The sequence below is a fragment of the Phyllostomus hastatus genome, unplaced genomic scaffold (assembly GCF_019186645.2).
Source record: "Phyllostomus hastatus isolate PE091 unplaced genomic scaffold, TTU_PhHast_1.1 phas_contig_209, whole genome shotgun sequence".
Taxonomy (NCBI): Eukaryota; Metazoa; Chordata; class Mammalia; order Chiroptera; family Phyllostomidae; genus Phyllostomus; species Phyllostomus hastatus.
Genome location: NW_025333735.1, coordinates 184,053 through 203,815, shown reverse-complemented (window position 1 = coordinate 203,815; position 19,763 = coordinate 184,053). Strand labels below are relative to the sequence as shown.

The 19,763-nt window shown below is 34.1% G+C and overlaps 1 protein-coding gene and 1 non-coding gene across 2 annotated transcripts in view; one reads left to right on the top strand and one right to left on the bottom strand.

The window, feature by feature from the left end:
* Positions 1-19,763, top strand: part of PKN2 (protein kinase N2) — a 115,894-nt gene that overhangs the window by 69,793 nt on the left and 26,338 nt on the right. The window contains exons 7-11 of the mRNA XM_045835356.1: positions 6,982-7,167; positions 9,079-9,188; positions 18,284-18,427; positions 18,731-18,806; positions 19,389-19,563. Of these exons, the coding sequence (XP_045691312.1) occupies positions 6,982-7,167; positions 9,079-9,188; positions 18,284-18,427; positions 18,731-18,806; positions 19,389-19,563 (691 nt within the window). The remainder of the gene's footprint in view (positions 1-6,981; positions 7,168-9,078; positions 9,189-18,283; positions 18,428-18,730; positions 18,807-19,388; positions 19,564-19,763) is intronic.
* Positions 8,083-8,269, bottom strand: LOC123816583. The gene has a single exon (XR_006785295.1). It is a non-coding gene; the product is annotated as a U2 spliceosomal RNA (small nuclear RNA).

The following is a 19,763-nucleotide window of genomic DNA, read 5'->3' as shown; positions in this document are numbered from 1 at the left end:
TTAGGAGAGTTATTTAAGAATGAAATAAGGTTATTTATTAAAGTTGTGTGTATTAGTTTTTCATATAGTTATTTGTTACAATATTCTGTGAAATAGAACTGTTAGGTATATCTTTCAGGAGCACAGTGAAAATATTGAGACAGTAAGGTACCAGGAATTGAGAAAGCTTGGGAATGTCTTGTCCAAAACCTCCATTTTATATCAGATGTGTTAAATAGTTATTATTTAAAGTATTTTTCTAGCTACATCTTCTATAACTCTATCATGAAACTTCTATCACAGTCAAACTGGTTTGTGCACAGTGCCTGCTTAATGCCTTTGCCTTAGTATCCAACTTTTTATGGTATTTTTTATAATCAAAATTGGAATACAGACCTGTGAAGAACAAAGACCTTGTCATTAACCTACCTTAATCCAGCCCTTTCCACAAGATACTTAATACAGGGTGGGACAAATGTAGATTAAGAGTTGGTTCATATGAAAAATAATATAGTTATAAATAACTTAAGAATAAATTCTGTGCTTCACATGCACCTATAAACCTATTTTTGCCCTACCATGTACATTCAGCAGATAAAGTAATCCCCTCTTATCTGTGGGGGATATTTCCAAGACCCCATTGGTTGCTTGAAACATTGGATAGAACTGAATCCCACATGTACTATGTTTTTTTCTATACATACATACCTATGATAAAGTTTAAATTAAACACACTAAGAGAACAACTACAATGCCCTGGTTAGTGTGGCTCATTTGGAGCATCATCCTGTAACCAAAAGGTTGCAGGATTGGTTCCCAGACCAGGCATGTACACTCTTCTGTCTGGGAGTGTGCACTCTTTAGACGGGGCACATATGGGAGGCAACCATTCGATGCTTCTCTCTTGCATCTATGTTTTTGTCACTCCCTTCCTCTCTAAAAAGCAATAAAGTCTTTGAAGACAAAATTAATTAATAAGTACACTAAAAAATAGAACAATTATAATATAATGTAATAAAAGTTCTGTGAATGTAAGCTCTCTCACTTCTTCTTCTTCTGCTATAAGATGATAAAATTCCAAACCTATTCCTGAATGTGTATAACCCATTTCTTCATTTCAATAAAAGGCTTGGTGTCACTCATTTCAGGGGATCCCTTGCTGAAGTTTTGGTATAGGCTCAGTATTTATGGTGCAACGTGCTGCTGTGGAAGTGTTCGTGACTTCCACCCACAAATTTAATGCCCTTTCTGTCATATCTAAGTACTCATCCCATACCATGGCTGTAACTTTTGCAGGTTGAGGTATAACATCAAAACTAGCAAGAATTTCTTTTTCCTTCACAATTTCACAGACAGAAAATTTGTTTTTACAGTAGATCTTATTAACCTCAGTGTAACTTTTTTCTTCTTCTTTAGTCGAAAACTTTAACCTTTTCACTTAAAGGACGTACTTGATGGCTTCTCTTTGGAATATCCAAATTGCCACCATCACTACTGTTGTGCTTTGGAACCATTAAGTAGAATAAGGGTTACTTGAACAAAGCAGTATGGTGCCATGGCAGTCAGTCCAATAACTGAAACAGCTGAAAAGTGACTAATGGCTTGTCAGCTTATAGATTGTGGATACACTGGACAAAGGGATGATTCATGTCCCAAGCAGGAAGGAGCAGAATAGTGTGAGATTTCATCATGTGACTCAGAACAGCACATAATTTACAACTGATGAGTTGTTTATTTCTGGAACTTTTCATTTAATGTAGTCAGACCAAGGCTGACTGTGGGTAACTGAAACTGAAAAGCGAAAGTATGGTAGGGAGCAGTACTACAGTGGGTAAATATTACAAGGCATGGACTGTACTTGTCTAAGTTTCAACATCTTATGGTTCTAAACATATTAATATTCAGGAACTTCTGAATAAGTCATTGATTAAAATATTTACAAACAAATATTAGAAATATTTCTAGAAAAGTAATAAAGCCTTGTTTTAGAAAGAATGAATATGGCTAGAAATTTTTTTTCCTTTCCTATTCTGGTTGGTTCTTCTCAATTCTTTAACCTCTTCAGTTATTTTGCTTTTCTTTATTCATTTAGTGAACTTTACTCAAAGTAATGTAAATCACAAGTCTAACACATTTTGGTTTTAAAGAAAACATTTTAACTTTTTTTTTAAAAAGCCCTCTAAGTTCCTACTAGATTTGAAACTATATATAGGGTAACTAGGAGGAGAAATAGATTGGTATTAATAAAGGTCTAGACATGATGAAGGATTAGCATGGATAAGTAGCAGGGACATCTATTGTCCTGAGTTTTTCACTGAATGCTAGTACTTGTGGTTTGTCTCATTTGTACTCTGTTTTATTTTGTGGTATGATTATAATCCTGAAATTTACATGTTTGTTGCTACTTTGACATAAAAGTATAATTGAATCCTTTGGGTCCGCATTTTGAGACATATTCTAGTTTTTATAAAAGATTTCCTCAGAATTAAAAAAATGCTACTCAACTGTAAAAAGATAAAATGCTGAATTAGTAAAATGTAATTTTTATATAAAGTAGTTTTTCCAGAAACTTATAAAAATAAAAATGCATTTAATTATTCTACTGGAATTCACAGGTACTGCTTATGAATATAAACATTTACTTCTTGGATTTGCTAGTCTTAAAAATTTCATATTGTAGGCTATAAAAGTAAAAAATGTAATTTTCAGCTGTTTTTAATACGGTTATATACAATTGCAATTGTATTACCTCATAAAAGCAAGACATTTCTGTATACTTAATAAAGATCTTAAATCCCTCCAGATTTTATTTCTAAATGAAAACAGGTGTTGAGCATTGTTATCTCCTAATATTGAAATTACTAAAATATTTAATAAGCTACCAGGGTTTGAGGTAGTAGCCAGATGTTTTCAATTTCCCCAGGATTACTTTTACAGCTCAGCATTTTAACTGAAAATGAGCTAAGTTTGCCAGTTTAACAACAAGAAAGCAAATAAAACACACAAATATAAGTCATTTCTTTTGAACTAAAATTAATATGGAATCCATTGTACTTAATCTGCCTTAATACTTTGCAGTTAGATCAGATATTCGTAGCCTAAACAAACATAAGAGTGAGGCTTCCCCCACCCCACTTTTAGCAGCTTTATGGAGACATAATTTACTACCATAGAATTCACCCATTTTAAGTATACAATTTTCTGCTTTTTAGTAAATAAATATAATTGTGCCACAGTCATCAACATCCAGTTATTAGAGCAGTTTTATTCAGCTATAATTGACATATAATAAACTACACATAGTTAAAGCTATAAATGTGAGAAATTTTGTCTTATTTAAAGTTGTGAAGCCATCACCACAACAAAGATAATTATGACCATATCCTGCCATGTATAATGTGCACTTTTTTTGCCCAAATTTTTGAGGGAAAAATAAGAATGTGCATTATACATGAGTATAGTACCTGAAATACCTTTTATCTATTCTTGTGTTTTGAAATTATTACATAAAATTTCTTGTACCTTAATATGTTAAAAAATAAGTGGTAAAATTAAAATTCCTTTATAATACCAAAAACAAGTATCTAAATATAAATAAATAATTGAATTAAAAAATAAAACAAAAGACTTTTCTTCCTGAAAGTATGGACCAAAAATGTGAGTGTGCGTTATACATGGTAAAATATGGTATATCTGTCATCCCCAGAAGTGTTCTCATGTGCTTCTATGTAAGTAATCCCTCTTCCCTTCTCCACAACTGCCCCCAGGCAATCACTGATCTCTTTTCTCTCACTAGATATTAGTTTGCATTTTGCAGAATTTTATATCAAAGGAATCACAGTATATACTGTTGGCTTGGGGAGTAGTTTGTCTGTTTTACATTCTAATTTTGATTTTCATCTGTGTTGTGTGTGTTAAGTTTCTATTTATTGTAAGTATTCTCTTGTGTGGATATACTATACTTCATTTATCCATTTACCTGCAATTGATGTTTGGGTTGTTTTCCTTTTGTACTTTTTAAAATATAGTTGTTATTAACATCCATGTACAGTGTTTGTGTAAACAGGTTTCTGCTCACTTGGGTAAAGACCTAAGAATACTATGGATGGATCATATGGTAGTCTTCTGATAATGGATTCCTTACTCATTCTATATCTGAAAGTCTTAATTTTTTAAAAGATATTTTCTGTGGCTTTAAAATTCTAATATCACAGTTTATTTTTTTCTGCAGTACTTTAAAGATGTTGCTCCTCTGTTTTCATTGTTTCAAGTGAATGATCTGCTAGCATCTTAATCTTTGTATATAACATGCCTTTTTCTCTGCTTATAATATTCTCTTTATAACTTGTTTTAAGAAATTTGATTATTCTGAACATTAGTGTTACTTACTTTTTTTCTCTTGTTTATTGAACTTTTTTAAAAAGATTTTATTTATTTTTAGAGAGAGGAGAAGGGAGAGGGCAGAGAAAGAGAGGGAGAGAAATACTGATGTGTGAGAGAAACATCGATCAGTTGCCTCTCTCCATGCATCCTAACCAGGACTGGGCCTGCAATCCAGGCATATGCCCTGACCAGGAATCTAACCAATGGCTTTTCGCTTTGCAGGACAACGCTCAACCAACTGAGCCATGCTGGTTAGGGCTTTATTGAACTTCTTGGCTACTTCTTGAGTTTATAGTTTTCAAAAATTTAGAAAATTTTCACCCATTATTTTTTTAGATATATTTTCTGTCCCCTCTTCTCTTTTGCTCTTCATCAGGCACTTCAATAATACAAATATTAGGCCACTTGAAGTTAAACTCATAGTTCACATATGCATTGTTACTGTTTTTTCCCCAAGTCTTTACATTTTTATTGTGATAGCTTCAAGTTCATTAGCCTTATCTTTTTCAGTGTAAAATCTGATAACTAATCCCATCAGTACTTTTTTCTTTAAATCTCAGACATTGTGGTTTTCATCTCTAGAAATTTGTTTTGGGTCTTTTTTGATATTTTATATGTCTCTATTCGACTTTTGAATAGATGGAATATAGTTATAATAACCGTGTGAATGTTCTTATCTGCTTCCTAACATGTCATTTTTGGATTGGTTTTTCATTTGATTTTTTTTTATTATGGTTTCTAGTTTTCTGTTTATTTGCTTGCCTGGTGTGATAGGCAAAATTTTAAGAATGACTAGTGGAACACCTACCCTGTGAATATGATGGACATCACTTCTGTGATAATATATGGTAAAGGGAGTTTCACATGTGTGGTTAAGATTACTGTTAATTCCTTGACTTTGAGTTAATGTAAAGGGCAATTACCTTCATGGGGCTAATACAATCACCTGAGCCCCTTAAAAGCAGAGGATTTTCAGAGACTCATGGCAAAGGAGAAATCCGAGAGAGCTGGGATGGAGGGGGCCACTAGAACTTGAAAATATTTCCTAGCTCTTAACCAGCAAGAAAATAGCATTCCCAGTCCAATGGCTGTAAGAAATTGGATTCTGCCAACAACCTGAATGAGCTTGGAAGCATGTTTTTCTTCAGAGCTTCCAGATAAGAGCCTTGCCTGGCAAACATGATGATTTCAGCCTTGAGAGATCAGATCAGAGATTGCAGACCAGCCCACCCGGGCTCTGACCTGCAGAACTGTGAGATGGTAAATGGGTATTGTTTCAAACTACTAAGTTTGTGGTAATTGAAAATGCAGCAGTAGAAAACAAATCCAGCTGGTAATGTCTGACATTTTGAATTTTAGCTTGTTCACTACTGGATATTTATGTATTTCTATAAATATTCTTGAGCTTTGTTCTTGGAAACAGTTATGTTACAGTTTTGTTACTTGGAAACAGTTTGATCTTTTGAGGATTGCTTTTAAGATTTGTTACATGGGACCAGAACATTTTTAGCCTATGGGTAATTAATCTTTACTACTGGGTCAAGACTGAGTACTTGATCAGAGGAACCAATCCAAGGAGTTCTGTCTCTGGTCAGCTGTCTTCTTCACTCTGCCTATGAATTCTAGGTGCCTTGGTCATTTCATTCTTAGTTCTGTCTCCTTAACTCAGGTAGTCTACTTGGCTCCACCTGAGATCCTCCCTCTTTGTACTGTGTCCTGGATATTCTCAAGGCAGTAAACTCTATCAAACTTAGGGCTCATCTCATTTGTTTCGTATCTCTTGGGGATCGCTGTTCTTCATTTCCTGATGTCCAATGTCTTTGATACTTACTGTTTTTTCAAATACATACACTAAATCCTAACACTAAAGCAACTATTTTTAAATCTAGTACACTGTGTCTAGGCCAAATGATGACAAAGCCATATTTCCAGGTACCCTAACTCACAGTTCTTCATTTTCATTTTGAACACCATTAGTATTTATTTGCTGAAGGAAATAGCAATCATTTTGTATGCAGATAATTACAACTGTTTACTAAACTGTTAGTATGGAAAGATAATGTTATATTGCATCTTCAGACAAAACAATACCATTTATTCTAAAGAAACCTGTAAAGTCCTTTTCTGTGTTATCTACGTGGAGTAACAGCTGTTATTCACATAGTCAGATTTCTAATTTTTATGTGTTTATGGAATAATAGCTGTTACATAGTCAGATTTCTAATTTTTATATGTTTATTTTAATAGGCATATTATTTTGATTTATGTTTCCCCTCCCACATGTTCTATCCTCGTAATTCTGTCATTCTTCCATGTAATTATAGAAATGAGTATTCATATATATAGAAGTTTATGCAACTTGCTTTGTTTTATGCCCTATAGACACTATTTGGGAGGTGCTGTTCTTTCCATAAAATTTCTTACATTTGACTTAAGATTTTTGAATGTGTTTCTCTAATTAAAATAAGAAAGATGTTAGTTACCTCGCAGATCCTCTGGGAGAAGAGATTTTGCTGTTTTAGATGATCTCCCTGAGCCCCATTTCTAAATAGGTAACAAAGATATAGTTTTATATGTTAAAAATTGATGTTCTATTTGACTTTTTTTTAATGCTAACAGGTACTTTGGAAGTTCGTCTTATGGGTTGTCAAGATATCCTAGAGAATGTCCCTGGACGATCAAAAGCAGCATCGGTTGCACTGCCTGGTTGGAGTCCAAGTGAAACCAGATCATCTTTCATGAGCAGAACGAGCAAAAGTAAAAGTGGAAGTAGTCGAAATCTCCTAAAAACCGATGACTTGTCCAGTTCAGTAACCAGATTTTTTTTTAATCATATAACAAATTAAAGGGCCTATAGAGAGGACTTAGCATTGGGAATGGAGTAGAATGGGGAGAGTCAAAGCTGAACCCAAAAAAAAAACCTTTAAAATTATGATTTTCATAATTTAATTTTAAAATATTAAAAGCTATAGTGACAGGAAAATGAAAAAGGCAACAGCATTTACTTTGTTGAAAATATATTAGAAAATGGAATGACATATAACATTCTTTTGGCAGAATGAAATATTGAGCATCACTCTTTATGCCAAACTAAAAGTGTATAGAGGCTGTGGGACTCGTCACATCTTAATTTTTTAGTGATATAGAGGTACTTGTAAACTAATATTGAACTTTTGATAACTAACCTCTGGAGCAGACGTGTTTACTAGGATAGTAGCCCACTACCCCAGTAGCATGCTGAAATGGGGGCGTAGGTGAAGGTGGTAAGAGTAAAATACAAGGCAGAAGTAATATCTGCCTAAGTGCAGTTAGTAGGGTGGTAATGTGGTTGTAATAATTTATAGTTTTAATTTGAATGTTTCACCTAAAATGTCACATGCTGTGCTTGAGTGTGATGTTGTTTTGTTACAGAATTACATACTATTTTGTAATAAAAGATTTTGTAATGAAAAAGGGACATTATTTGGGCTAGACCCTGTAATGAAAGGTTGATGAAGCACTTTGGAGATGTTCTAAGTATAATTATAAACTATGATACAAATGTATAATTAGGAAAAAAGGTACCTGACATTTCAACCTAGTATACAATACAAAGGTGCGTGCCTTTGCTTTTCTGTAGGTAGGGATCTTAGGAAAAATCTGAAAATAAAAAATGTCTGAGGTAACAGATTCTATAAATAGCAAATATAAGGAGAGAGAAACTGGATAGTTGTGGGGTTTTTTTCATGTACCATTACCAGAGGTCCTGCAATACCAGGACAATATGTGGCGTGGACAGAGCAAGCTCCTGCTCCATCTCCCTGTTCCAAAAATTCATTTAATATAACACCTGATATGTCCTTATCAGGTCTTAAACTGATAAGAATAGATAGTCACACTTGATCTTAGCCAAAGGCCAAGAAGGAATGCAAATTCTTTTCAATGAATATGTACAGTGCTATAAATGTACTTTCTCTTACGATGTTTTAATATTTTTTCTAATTGACTTTATTGTAAGAATACAGTACATAATGCATTTAGTATACAAAATATGTGTTGCTTGACTGTTTGTTATCAGCAAGGCTTCTGTTCAACAGTGGGCTATTAGTAGTTAAGTTTTGGGGGAAAGGTATATGCAGATTTTTGACCACACGAGGGTTGAACACCTCTAACCTCCACATTGTTCCAGGTTGAACTCTGCAAACATACATATACACACACATTGTGGCAAACAGTCACTGTTACCTACTAGCCCTTCCAGGTACATTCTAATATAAATAAAATAGGTAGCCCTTGATATTTTTTTTTTGTCAAAGAGGATAAAACTGGGGGTGTCTAGTGGTAGTATATGTATGCATAAAACTAGCTATTTAAGTTTGAAAAGCTTCATGCCCTGGTTAATGTAACTCGGTGGATTGAGTGCTGGCCTGCGAACCAAAAGGTCACCAGTTGGGTCACCAGTTGGATTCCCAGTCAGGGCACATGCCTGGGTTGCAGGCCACATCCCCAGTAGGGGGGCACACGAGAGGCAACCACACATTAATGGTTCTCTCCCTGTCTTTCTCCCTCCCTACCCCTCTCTAAAAATAAATAAAATAAAAGAATGAAAAGCTTTAGTATTGAGTAAGAAAAACCTTATTTTTAAAGGATTGGAGGACTTGTGTTTCCATTAAACAGTGGTACTTCTATTATAAAGGTTTTAAAATATTTAAGCAAGTTTATAAATTGTAATTACAGATGATGTCTGCGCAGTTTTGAAGCTAGATAATACTGTGGTCGGTCAAACTTATTGGAAACCCATTTCCAATCAGTCATGGGACCAGAAGTTTACACTGGAACTAGACAGGGTAAGATGGAAAACTTTTTACTTGAATTTTAATTATAGACATTTTGAATGTAAAATTTATGTCTCATAAGACTTTGAGAAGTTTTATTTTTAACAGAATAGAAGAACCTAGTACTTTTGACATTTCTCATCTGTTAAGTTATACCTAAATCAATCTACCTTAAGATAGAGGTGAATATCAGGATTGCTGCTGTAGCTTTCATTTGTGCAGTGATTTGAAAATATGTAGTTTGTGTTAACCTTGAAAGATTGGCAAACAGGTAAGATCTAATATTAAAATTTATTTTAATGATGTACTCTCCAATCATTAATTTACCATTTGTAGGTTTTATTATCAAAGGTGGATTTGAAATGAGCTGTTATGCTTATTTATCCAGCCAGCCCTCCATGTGTTTCAATGGCTTTTGTAAGTGATATGAATGGCTACAATGCAATCTGTAGCCATAGTGGTTAATCAGTCCACAGTAAATGTAAATTTATGATGATAAATAACTTTATTATTCATATTCTGATATATCCATTGGAGTATGAGTAGAAAATATTAAAAATTAATTTAATTTTATCTAGAAATAAAAGACTTCAAGCTTTTTTATCATTTAGTATTCAGATTGATGATACATATGTCATTTTAAAAATTATATGTATTAATGAAAGCAGATTTACAATGCTTAATGATTATATGAGGTGGCAGTTACTGCTGTAGCCTTTACTTTTCCATTTATCTTTTTTATCCTCACGGACAGCGTCCTAGTCAGGCCCTCATCATTGCTTGGTTTCAGTACTGTGTCTGCCACTACAGTGTTTGTGTACTTGAGCAAAATACTTAAACTTTTATGTACGCCAGTTTCCTTATCTTTAGTAGTAACTACAGCGTTGAGGTGTATAATGATTAAGTCAATGTAAAAATTTTAGAAGAGTGGTAAGAGGTCACTAATGTAAGGACACAATTAATGTTGGCCATTTTTACTAATTTACTAACTAATCTCCATGTGTCTGAGAACCACATTATCTTTCAGAAAATACTACTTTCATCTTAGCATTCATTCTCTGGCTTGGGATCATTCATTTGTTTTTATAAAAAATTATTATAAAATTATTTACTTAATCAACACATACTCATTTATACCTACTGTATGCCAAGGACTTTCAGGTGGTAGATGAGCAGCAAGCAATATAAACAAGGTCTCTTAAGGTTCCCTCAAGGAACTTACACTTTAGTGGCTTTTCAGTATATATCTGATTAGTTACAGACTTTTTACCATTACATCTGAAACTGTGTATGTGTATAAGAATCTACCATCTCCCAGAGGGGAGAGGGGAAGGAATTTCAGGGGAAGTGAGGGAAGTGTTTGAAGGAACTAATATAAAGGACACATAGACAGTAACGGGTGGGGGGAGTGGAAATCGGAGGGAGGTGGTGAGGACTTGGGGGGTAGGCTGGGGTGGGGGTGAAGGACAGAAAACTGTACTTGAACAACAATTAAATTTTTTTAAAGATTTTATTTATTTATTTTTAGAGAGAGAATAGAGGGAGGGAGAGAGAGACAGAGAAACATCAATGTGTGGTTGCTGGGGGTCATGGCCTGCAACCCAGGCATGTTCCCTGACTGGGAATCGAACCTGCGACACTTTGGTTCTCAGCCCCTGCTCAATCCACTGAGCTATGCCAGCCAGGGCACAATTAAAAATTTTTTAAAAATCTACCATCTCAGCATGCTCTCCCTCCTGGGAGCATGCCCATGCCTTTTCTTTATCCCTCTTTTCCCTCACAGGCACGCATCTCTTAAACTCTAAGGGACCCCACAATACTCGCAGCCAGGGGAGAAATAGGCAATGACAGCTCATCGTGGGCTAACCCCCTGAACCTGTCTCCCAGGCCTCCTTTTCTCTGACTTCCCAATGAGCCAAAGCAGCCGCCCTCAGACTCATTTCTTTCCTGTCACATTTCTAGAGAGCTGAAGTTGCCCGTCTAGGCTCTCTCCTGTTGCTTCTTCTAGCCTAGGCCCTTTCTTGTTTCACTGTCCATAGCTTTAATAAATATACTCTCAAAATTGAAAAGAAAACAGCCTACTACTAATTTCCCAAATATACCTTTCCTTTAGTGATTTCAGTTAAAATGGTATTGAGGATTTTGAATACTAATTTGTATGGGGATGGGAAACATAACAGAAAAATTGATCATCAGATTTGTATGAAGAATGAATTTGAAGGAGGAGAGACTAAAGGCATATAAATCACGAAGCTACTCTAGTGCTACAACTATAAAATGATGAGAGCTTAAAGTAAAATATGGCAATAGGAATAAAAAGATACAGTAAGAAATGAAGGAAAAATTAGTATGACTTAGTAACTAAGTGGTTATGAGTACAGAGTAAGGAATTTATAATTTTCAAAGAAAATGATGCCACAAAAGTTAGAAAAGATCAATACTGGAGGGGGATATATAGCTAGTTCTATAGATATATAGGTATACAGGTTCTGTATACCTAAAGGTGTGGAACTAGATGTCAGGGCTGGATAAGTGGATTTGGAAGTCATCTTTAGAGGTCATAGTGAATGCCAAGTGGGTAACATCACTCCATTATTTCACAAATAGTTATTGAACATTTTATATGTACTAGATTCAGTTTACAGAGATAACATTTACTTACTGCTATAATGGAACTTGTAAGCTTAATAATCACTGATTTTCCGCTCTGTGCCAAGCATCATTCTAGATGCTGGTGATAATTAAAGTAGTGATAGTTCAATTTCCTATATTTATGAACCTTACATTATAATGAATGAAGATGAGTAGTAAACAGGCTTTTTAAAAAATCTACAACTACAGTGAAGGAAGTAAATGGGGTGGTGTAAGTAAATTGGGGGGCTACTTTAAATAGAGTAATTAGGGAAAGCCTTTTTGAGAAGGCTGTGTTAACCTAAGATCTGGTGAGTAAAAAGTTGCCAAACCTGCAAAGATCCACAGAGGGTGTTCCCAGTAGAGGATACAAAACATCACCACCACCACCCCTCCCCACTGTGCAAGATAGTAGAGAACTTGATGCGTTTGTTGTAAGAATAAAAATAGTAGGACAGATCAGTGTGATGTGAAATAACAAATGTAGGTAGGTGCCAGATTGCCAGGATCTTTATAGGCTATATTGGAAGACAATTGAGGGACTTTTAATAGGGGAGTTGACATCATATGGATTACTTGTGATAATTGCTCTGATAAAATTAAGTACCATATACTACAGAAGCTAATAAAAATAGTTACTAACCCATCACAGGAAAGAGTTTATAAGTAATAAAACAAAGGTATAACAACCAAATTATAAGCAGTATCCCAAGGTTAGGAAGACAAAGGTTTGCCAAAGAGAAGTTTAAAAAAAAAAAAAAAATCTTGCCCTGGCCAGTGTGGCTCAGGGGACTGAGTGCCAGCCTGCAAACCAAAGGGTCACTGGTTCGATTCCTAGTCGGGGCACATGCCTGGGTTGTGGGCCAGCTTCCCAGCTGGGGGTGAGCAAGAGACAACCACGAACTGAAGTTTCTCTCCTTCTCTTTCTCCCTCCCTTCCTTTCTAAAAGTAAATAAATAAAATCTTAAAACAAAAATCTTTCGAGCTGCATCAGATCATACTTCAGATGAGATAAGCATTCTAAAAGGTTATCCAGTAAAGAATGCCAGAATGGTGAGATGATGAAAATCCTGTTACATGTGAAACCATTGAAGGAAAATGGGATTTTAAGCCTATTAAAGAGGATATTTAACAAAGATTTGGTAACTATGTTTAAAAAGAACATGTGTAAAAAGAATTAGACTAAGAATAACAAGAGATTTCAATTTATGTATGTCAACTGTAATCGATTGGTAGTGGTTTGCTGGAGCTCATTAAGATTTACTGGGTGCATTTTGGTTTAGAGAGAAAATTATACTGATCAAGTAGCAGTGTTTGCCAAATGCTTGGAGAAAGGGCAAGCAGTAAGCGGTAGGTAGCACACCTTCCATCTTTAGATTGACTGTGTACTTTGTAGAGGACAAAAGTCAATGGGTGACAGATTTCATATTGTATTCTATAATAACAGAATTATACTGTTAAAAAATGAAATGAGCTGCTATAGGAATTAGTAAATTCTCTCTTAATAAAGTTCAGTGAGCAATTTATAATGAGAATGTAAGGGAATTCTTGTGTCAGAGTGGTTACACTTCTAAGATATTTTTCAATTCTCATATTTTTCTCTTTCAGGACCAGAGAAATAGCATTGATATATGGTGTAAATTTGCTATTTAAATAGTTAGACCAATATAATTCCGTCGAGCCCACCAGAAAGAGAAATACATTTGAGGTTGTTAGTGTATAGACATGGTCTTCATGTTTTGTTATATTTGCATTCTCTTCCTAAACTATATGTGTGAATACATATAAATATTTATGACTATACAATGTTTCTTTTGGTTTCCGTTCGTTTTTAATGTAATAGGTTTGCTATAATGTTGGCTTTGAAGCCAGAGAGACTGTGTCCATTGTCCATCTGCTACTTATTAGCTATTTGATAGTAAACAACTTATATAATCTTACTTCTGGGCATGTGTTTCACCATCTTGAAAATGGGGATAAAATATAATCCTCATAGGCCCGTTAGAAAGAAAAATTGAGATAGTGTATATAAAATGCTTCACGTTGCCTGGCACATTTTAGCCACTCAGTGATTTTATTCAGCCCCTCACTTTGGCATGTGACTGACTATAAATTTGAGTGTAATAGAAAAACATGTTAGGTAATGAGGAATTAATTAGTTAAATGTTAACTAGCTTTCATTTGAAAGCTAATTTAAAGTAATTATAAGATTTTTGATGAGTGATATAATCAAAATGAAACTTACTAAAGATAATTATTATTAGAGGGAAAATGGCTGGTTAGATTTCTCTTGTAGCTAGGTTTTTGTGTTAAGAGTTATATATTTATAAAAAAATTTTTAAAAAGAGTTATATATTTAAAATAGAACTTAAAAGTAGTTAAATGTCATGAGATCGTTTTATAGTTAAGGAAACTGAGAACCAGAGTACTTAGTTGCTTATTAATAAATTTCAGAGCTGGTACTAGACTTTGTATCCTAAATGGATGGTAACCTGAATGAGATAGAAAGATTACAGTGGCACAGAAGGGGAAATGGCAGAAGATTATTGAAACCTCAAAGAGAGAAAATAGTTTAAAATTACACAAACTACAGTGTTAGACAACTAGAAAGACTGATACTTGTCAATTGGTTGTTCTTCACTTGGAATTCTAATCTTCACCTACAATTGTTTTTCTACTCCATTCTTTCCACTTTGGAGTAATCCTCCCTGTTGAAACTTTGAAGATATTACATGTCTAAGTAAAGCTTTTCATCATCCCTCAGGCCTACTAGACCTTTTAGGTTCTTGCAATGCGTGTTACTTGTCCCTAATTTGACTGTAAACTTCTTGGGCAGAAACCACATTCCTTATTGTGCCAACCCCTTCTGTTTACATAGTACGTTTTACTTTTTCATGTGCTTTTTACTCTTTCATTTTATCTCTTACATTTATAGACTTTATAGAGAATATGTATAGATACATTTATAGAAAATGTTGTTTTAAACTGCCTGACATGTTCATGACCAGCATTTTGCCTGAAATGTCAAGTTTCTTTTCTGTGGCATTCTAGAACTAAGTTTTCTGTAGTGGATCTATACTTTTCAAGATAGAAGATTCATAAGTCTTTTCAGAGTTGTAAGATACTCTACAAATGATATAGATGTAGAATGATCTAGAAGAGTTGGAATTATGTTCCTGGGAGCTCAGGGCTCTGTGGAATTGTCTCAGAAGACAGGACAGAGACTTTTTTTTTATTATTGAAATGCCTGGTAAAATGTCATTTGGAATTTTCCAGTCAGGAAAAAAAAAAGATTTGAAAATTGCTGATCTAATCTAGCCCCCTCGTTTTACACATTAATAAGAAAATTATGTCCTGGGGATTAAATAATTAGCATAAAATATAATCCAGGATTCTTAATGAAGTCTACTGACTATTAATTCTGTGTTCCTTTTGTTCTTATCAGGTTACCCTTTTTATATATTCTTACAAAATTTGGTCTTTACTAATGTTTATTAGAAAACAATAGCTATGTAATTTCTCACTATTCCTGAATTCCTCCAGCTCTCCTGTTATTAAAAATTATGACTCTTCCATGAGAATTTGAAATAAAAGACAAGAGGGTACAGTAAGCCTTTATACCTAACCTTTTCCCTTTCACATTTCATTTTTATTAACCTTACTACTGTAAAAGGGAACAATCTATATTAATATTAGAAACATAGATGGGCCCTGTCCTTAGAACCAAAACCAGAAAATTTTTAGCAGGAATCAGTGCTGTTAAGAATACAGTAATGATTTGATGTATATAAACATTTTGGAAGGATATGTCAGATTGTTGTATATGATACAGTTTTTCAAAGCTTGGAATCAAATTGGACATTGCACCCTTATCTCCTTTTTCTGTGGTAAAAATCAATGGTTGAAACCCAATTTAACAAAGATGTGATGTCATCAAAAGGAATGTGGTACGTTCTAATGTTGACTATTTCTTGTGTGCCACACATGTTACTATGTTTCCTTTGTAAAGTTAAAATATCTCCATTCCCCTGGAGTTTCTCAAGAACAGTTTGGGAACCTCTGTCTTCTTTGTGCTTCAGTTCTTTTTATGCTAGATGTGTACTGTATTTTTTAAATTGCAGCACATTGTTGCTCTTTCCCCTCCTGCATGTATGGCATCTTGATTAAATGTCTCTTTCCTTTTTATATTCACTTTTAGGCCTGGGAGAGACTTCAGACAAACCATTCAGATTCTTAAGTCTACCAGAGTTTTCTCTTCAATCCTGTGTTCAAATTCATGGTGACAGAATGAAACACAAGTTGGGACAGTTTGCCAGTACTGCCAATCAGTACTTAGCTGATACTACTCAGCTATTTTGGTGATTTGTTACTCAGAGGGTTTGACATCACCTACAAACATGCTGTTGCTATATAAAAACTGACCTGCTTCTTCTGGAAATTTGCCAGCCAATGAGCAGTTACACTTGCAGTTTAAATTCAAAAGTATTACTGGCATCTAGTGATATAGAAGATACTTGGCTTTTCAGATGCTGTATCCCTGTTTTATCCATCCAAATCACACTGGATGTTAGGGTTTAAAGTAGGATTGGGGTTCCATGAAACAGTGTTATCATTATTGACACAAAATATCTTACTCTGCTCTAGATCACAGCTGTCACCTCCTTAAATTGTGTAGGGAACAATGCAAAATTGTTTAACAAAATTTGAAAAGCTTTATACCTAGAACTTCATTATAAAACTCCAGGAAAACTAGCCTAAGGCTTTGAGATGCCTTTTACCCCAGATCTCAGATCTTTCTAACATACTTCAGTTTGAAGTGATATAGAGGAGGTAGAGAAATGAGTCAATGTGAGTTTTACCAGAATTGACTAGAATAAATGCAAAAGAGGTGATTGGACTTTCTGTCATCCAGAGAAAGAGACAGTGTTATTTTAGCAATACAAAAGTATAAGAACTTGTAACAGGTATTAATTCCACCCACATCTGTATCCCTGGCATCTGCTTTCTCTTTAACAAGTCTTCCTCCCTGATACCGTGGAAAAAGATAGGAGAAAAGTATTCCCCTCGTCCTCTAGGCTAAACTTAATACTTAAAATTAAAATACTTAAACTTTTAACTTGAATAGAATATTATAGTACTCAAACCCACTGCTTTTATATACCATTTGCTGATCTTAAAATAATTATACTCATGCTTCCCCTTTTGTGACAAGTATCCTCTCCCATAGTAATACGTATCAGAGAAGAGAAATGAGGTGGAGGCCCTGGGCTCACATACTCACTGCCATAAATGTCTTTTTCTAGTCCTTTTCCTGACTGGCTGTAAGACCCTCTAGCACGTTGTGCCTTGAATCATTTTTTTTTTCATGTTCTCTTTTACAAGTGTTCCCTGTGTTCATTTGTATCAACTAGTTTTATTTAAAGACAAAAGATTTTATTAAGTGTACTAAGAGCTTACATAAGATACATAAGTTTATAAATTTAAAGTTGTTATTTGAAAGAAGTAATGTATTACTTGATTGCACCTAAAGGGAAAAACAGCCTCATGTGGGTGGTCTGCAAAATCATGAAAAAACGAAATACATGCAGTACTTTATAATTAAAATGTATGTAGATTACAACACATATATACAGAAAGAAGTCAGTTTATGGCTTGGACTCCCCACCCCCATTTATAAACTGTATTCTTCTAGTGAATTTAATAATTGATTATTAAAGCTTTAAATACATTTTTCCATTTAAGCATCATTTTCGATGACTACAGAGTATTCCCCCATATGAATATGGTATAATAACTACCCCTGGATTTTGGATATTCAGGTTCTTGCTTTATGCTATTTGTTGTAATAAGTGAACACTGTTTTATCTAAACCTTAATATGAATTTTCCTTTTTCTCCCTACCTACTAAAGGCCCCTGCTATTTATCACTGGTCCTACAACCTAATGGTATTCTTTTGAACATTAAGGGACCTAATGTTCTTAAAGTGCTTGTTAGCACAGTGTGTGGCACGCTGTAAGTACAGAATAAATACTGTTGACAGTCTTTCCCTGGCTCAACATTGAGACAAGGAAATAAGATTTGAAATGATTCTTTTAGGTGTTCAGTGAGATCTTTTAGCAATATCACAGCAAGGGATGCCAAATGGAGGAGGAAAATCTGAAAGGTCACAGCTGTAAGATGGAAAGACTTTCTGTAGTCATTTATTTGTATTGGTCATTTCTAGTTGTATGTTCTTTATATAAAAGGAATATCTTTGCTGGAGACTGTTAGAATATGAATTTCTTCCTTTGAGTAAAAATGCACACATTTGTTAAAGTAATAGATATAAAAAATATTGAAAAGCACTCTTTAAAATAGTGTGATCATTGTGTGTGTTATCTTTGTTTATTGCATTTGTATTTTATATTTTTGTGATATTTCATTCACCTATGTTTCCAACGATGTCTTCTCTGTTTTTTTTTTTTAATCATCCTAGTCACGTGAACTGGAAATTTCAGTTTATTGGCGTGATTGGCGATCTCTGTGTGCTGTAAAATTTCTGAGGTTAGAAGATTTTTTAGACAACCAACGTCATGGCATGTGTCTCTATTTGGAACCACAGGGTACTTTATTTGCAGAGGTAATGAATGCATTTTATTAAATATGCTTAAGTACAGTTGAAATATATATGTAGGCAGCATGATGTAGAAGTGGAAAGGGCATTAGGGTGAACAACAGACAACTTGAAATCTTGGCTCAACTCTGCCACTGAAAAGGTATATAAGACAAATAACTTATCCTCTCCAGGTCTGTTTTCTCAGAGGGGTTGGACTATATTATAGCTGAGATTCTCTTAAGTTTTCAAAACTTAGAAGTGTAGTGAATTTTATGAACCACAAACCTAGTGCTGTATTCATATCTACTTCACTTTTCTTCACTGCAGGTTACCTTTTTTAATCCAGTCATTGAAAGACGACCAAAACTCCAACGACAAAAGAAAATTTTTTCAAAACAACAAGGTAATTACTAAGAAATCAAATACTAATAAGTGTTTTGGTATTTTTAAAATATAGAAAATCTACATACTATTTTAAAAGTGACATCCAGCTTTGCTTTTTAAAATTTGTTTATTCATTTATTTCTGACTTTTTATTAAAGAACATTTCAAACATATTCATAACTAGAGAGGCTAGCACAATGTACCATCACTCAGCTTCAGCAGTAGTGATGAAAAAGTCCTGGCTGATTTTGTTTCATCTACATCTCATTCTCCCACTACTTCCTCGGATTATTTGAAGCAAATGCAGACATCATACTGATTTGTACTTAACTATTACACTTAGTATCTGTGAAAGATAAGAGTTCCTTTTCAAACCTTAACCGCATATCATTACTAGACTTTAAAAACAGTTTCAACTTATTTATTTTTAAAACTTTTTCAGCTGTTTTGTGCTAGCCTTTATAACAAATAGTTAACTATATTTTAAGTGACAAATTTTATTCTTCATGAATTATAAACCAGTGAATATGAATTTTTTAATTATAGCTTTTGGTAATACTAAAAACTTTCTTGTTCTATTTTCTTTTCACAATATCCACAGGCAAAACATTTCTCAGAGCTCCTCAAATGAATATTAATATTGCCACTTGGGGAAGGCTAGTAAGAAGAGCTATTCCTACAGTAAATCATTCTGGCACATTCAGTCCTCAAGCACCTGTGCCTCCTACAGTGCCAGTGGTTGATGTACGCATCCCTGAACTACCACCTCCCACTAGGTATGTACTTAAGATTTTTGAACATTGCTTTTATAAAATAATTTTTGTGACATTTGTATCTGTTGATTACAGTGGGCCTAAAACAATCACATTTTTTCCAAATAGCATTTTGAAATTACTGTTCTTTTAAAAATTAAAATTGTTTTCATGGTAAAGCTGTTTAAAATATATATTTTTGATAACTGTTTTTGGTGAATTAT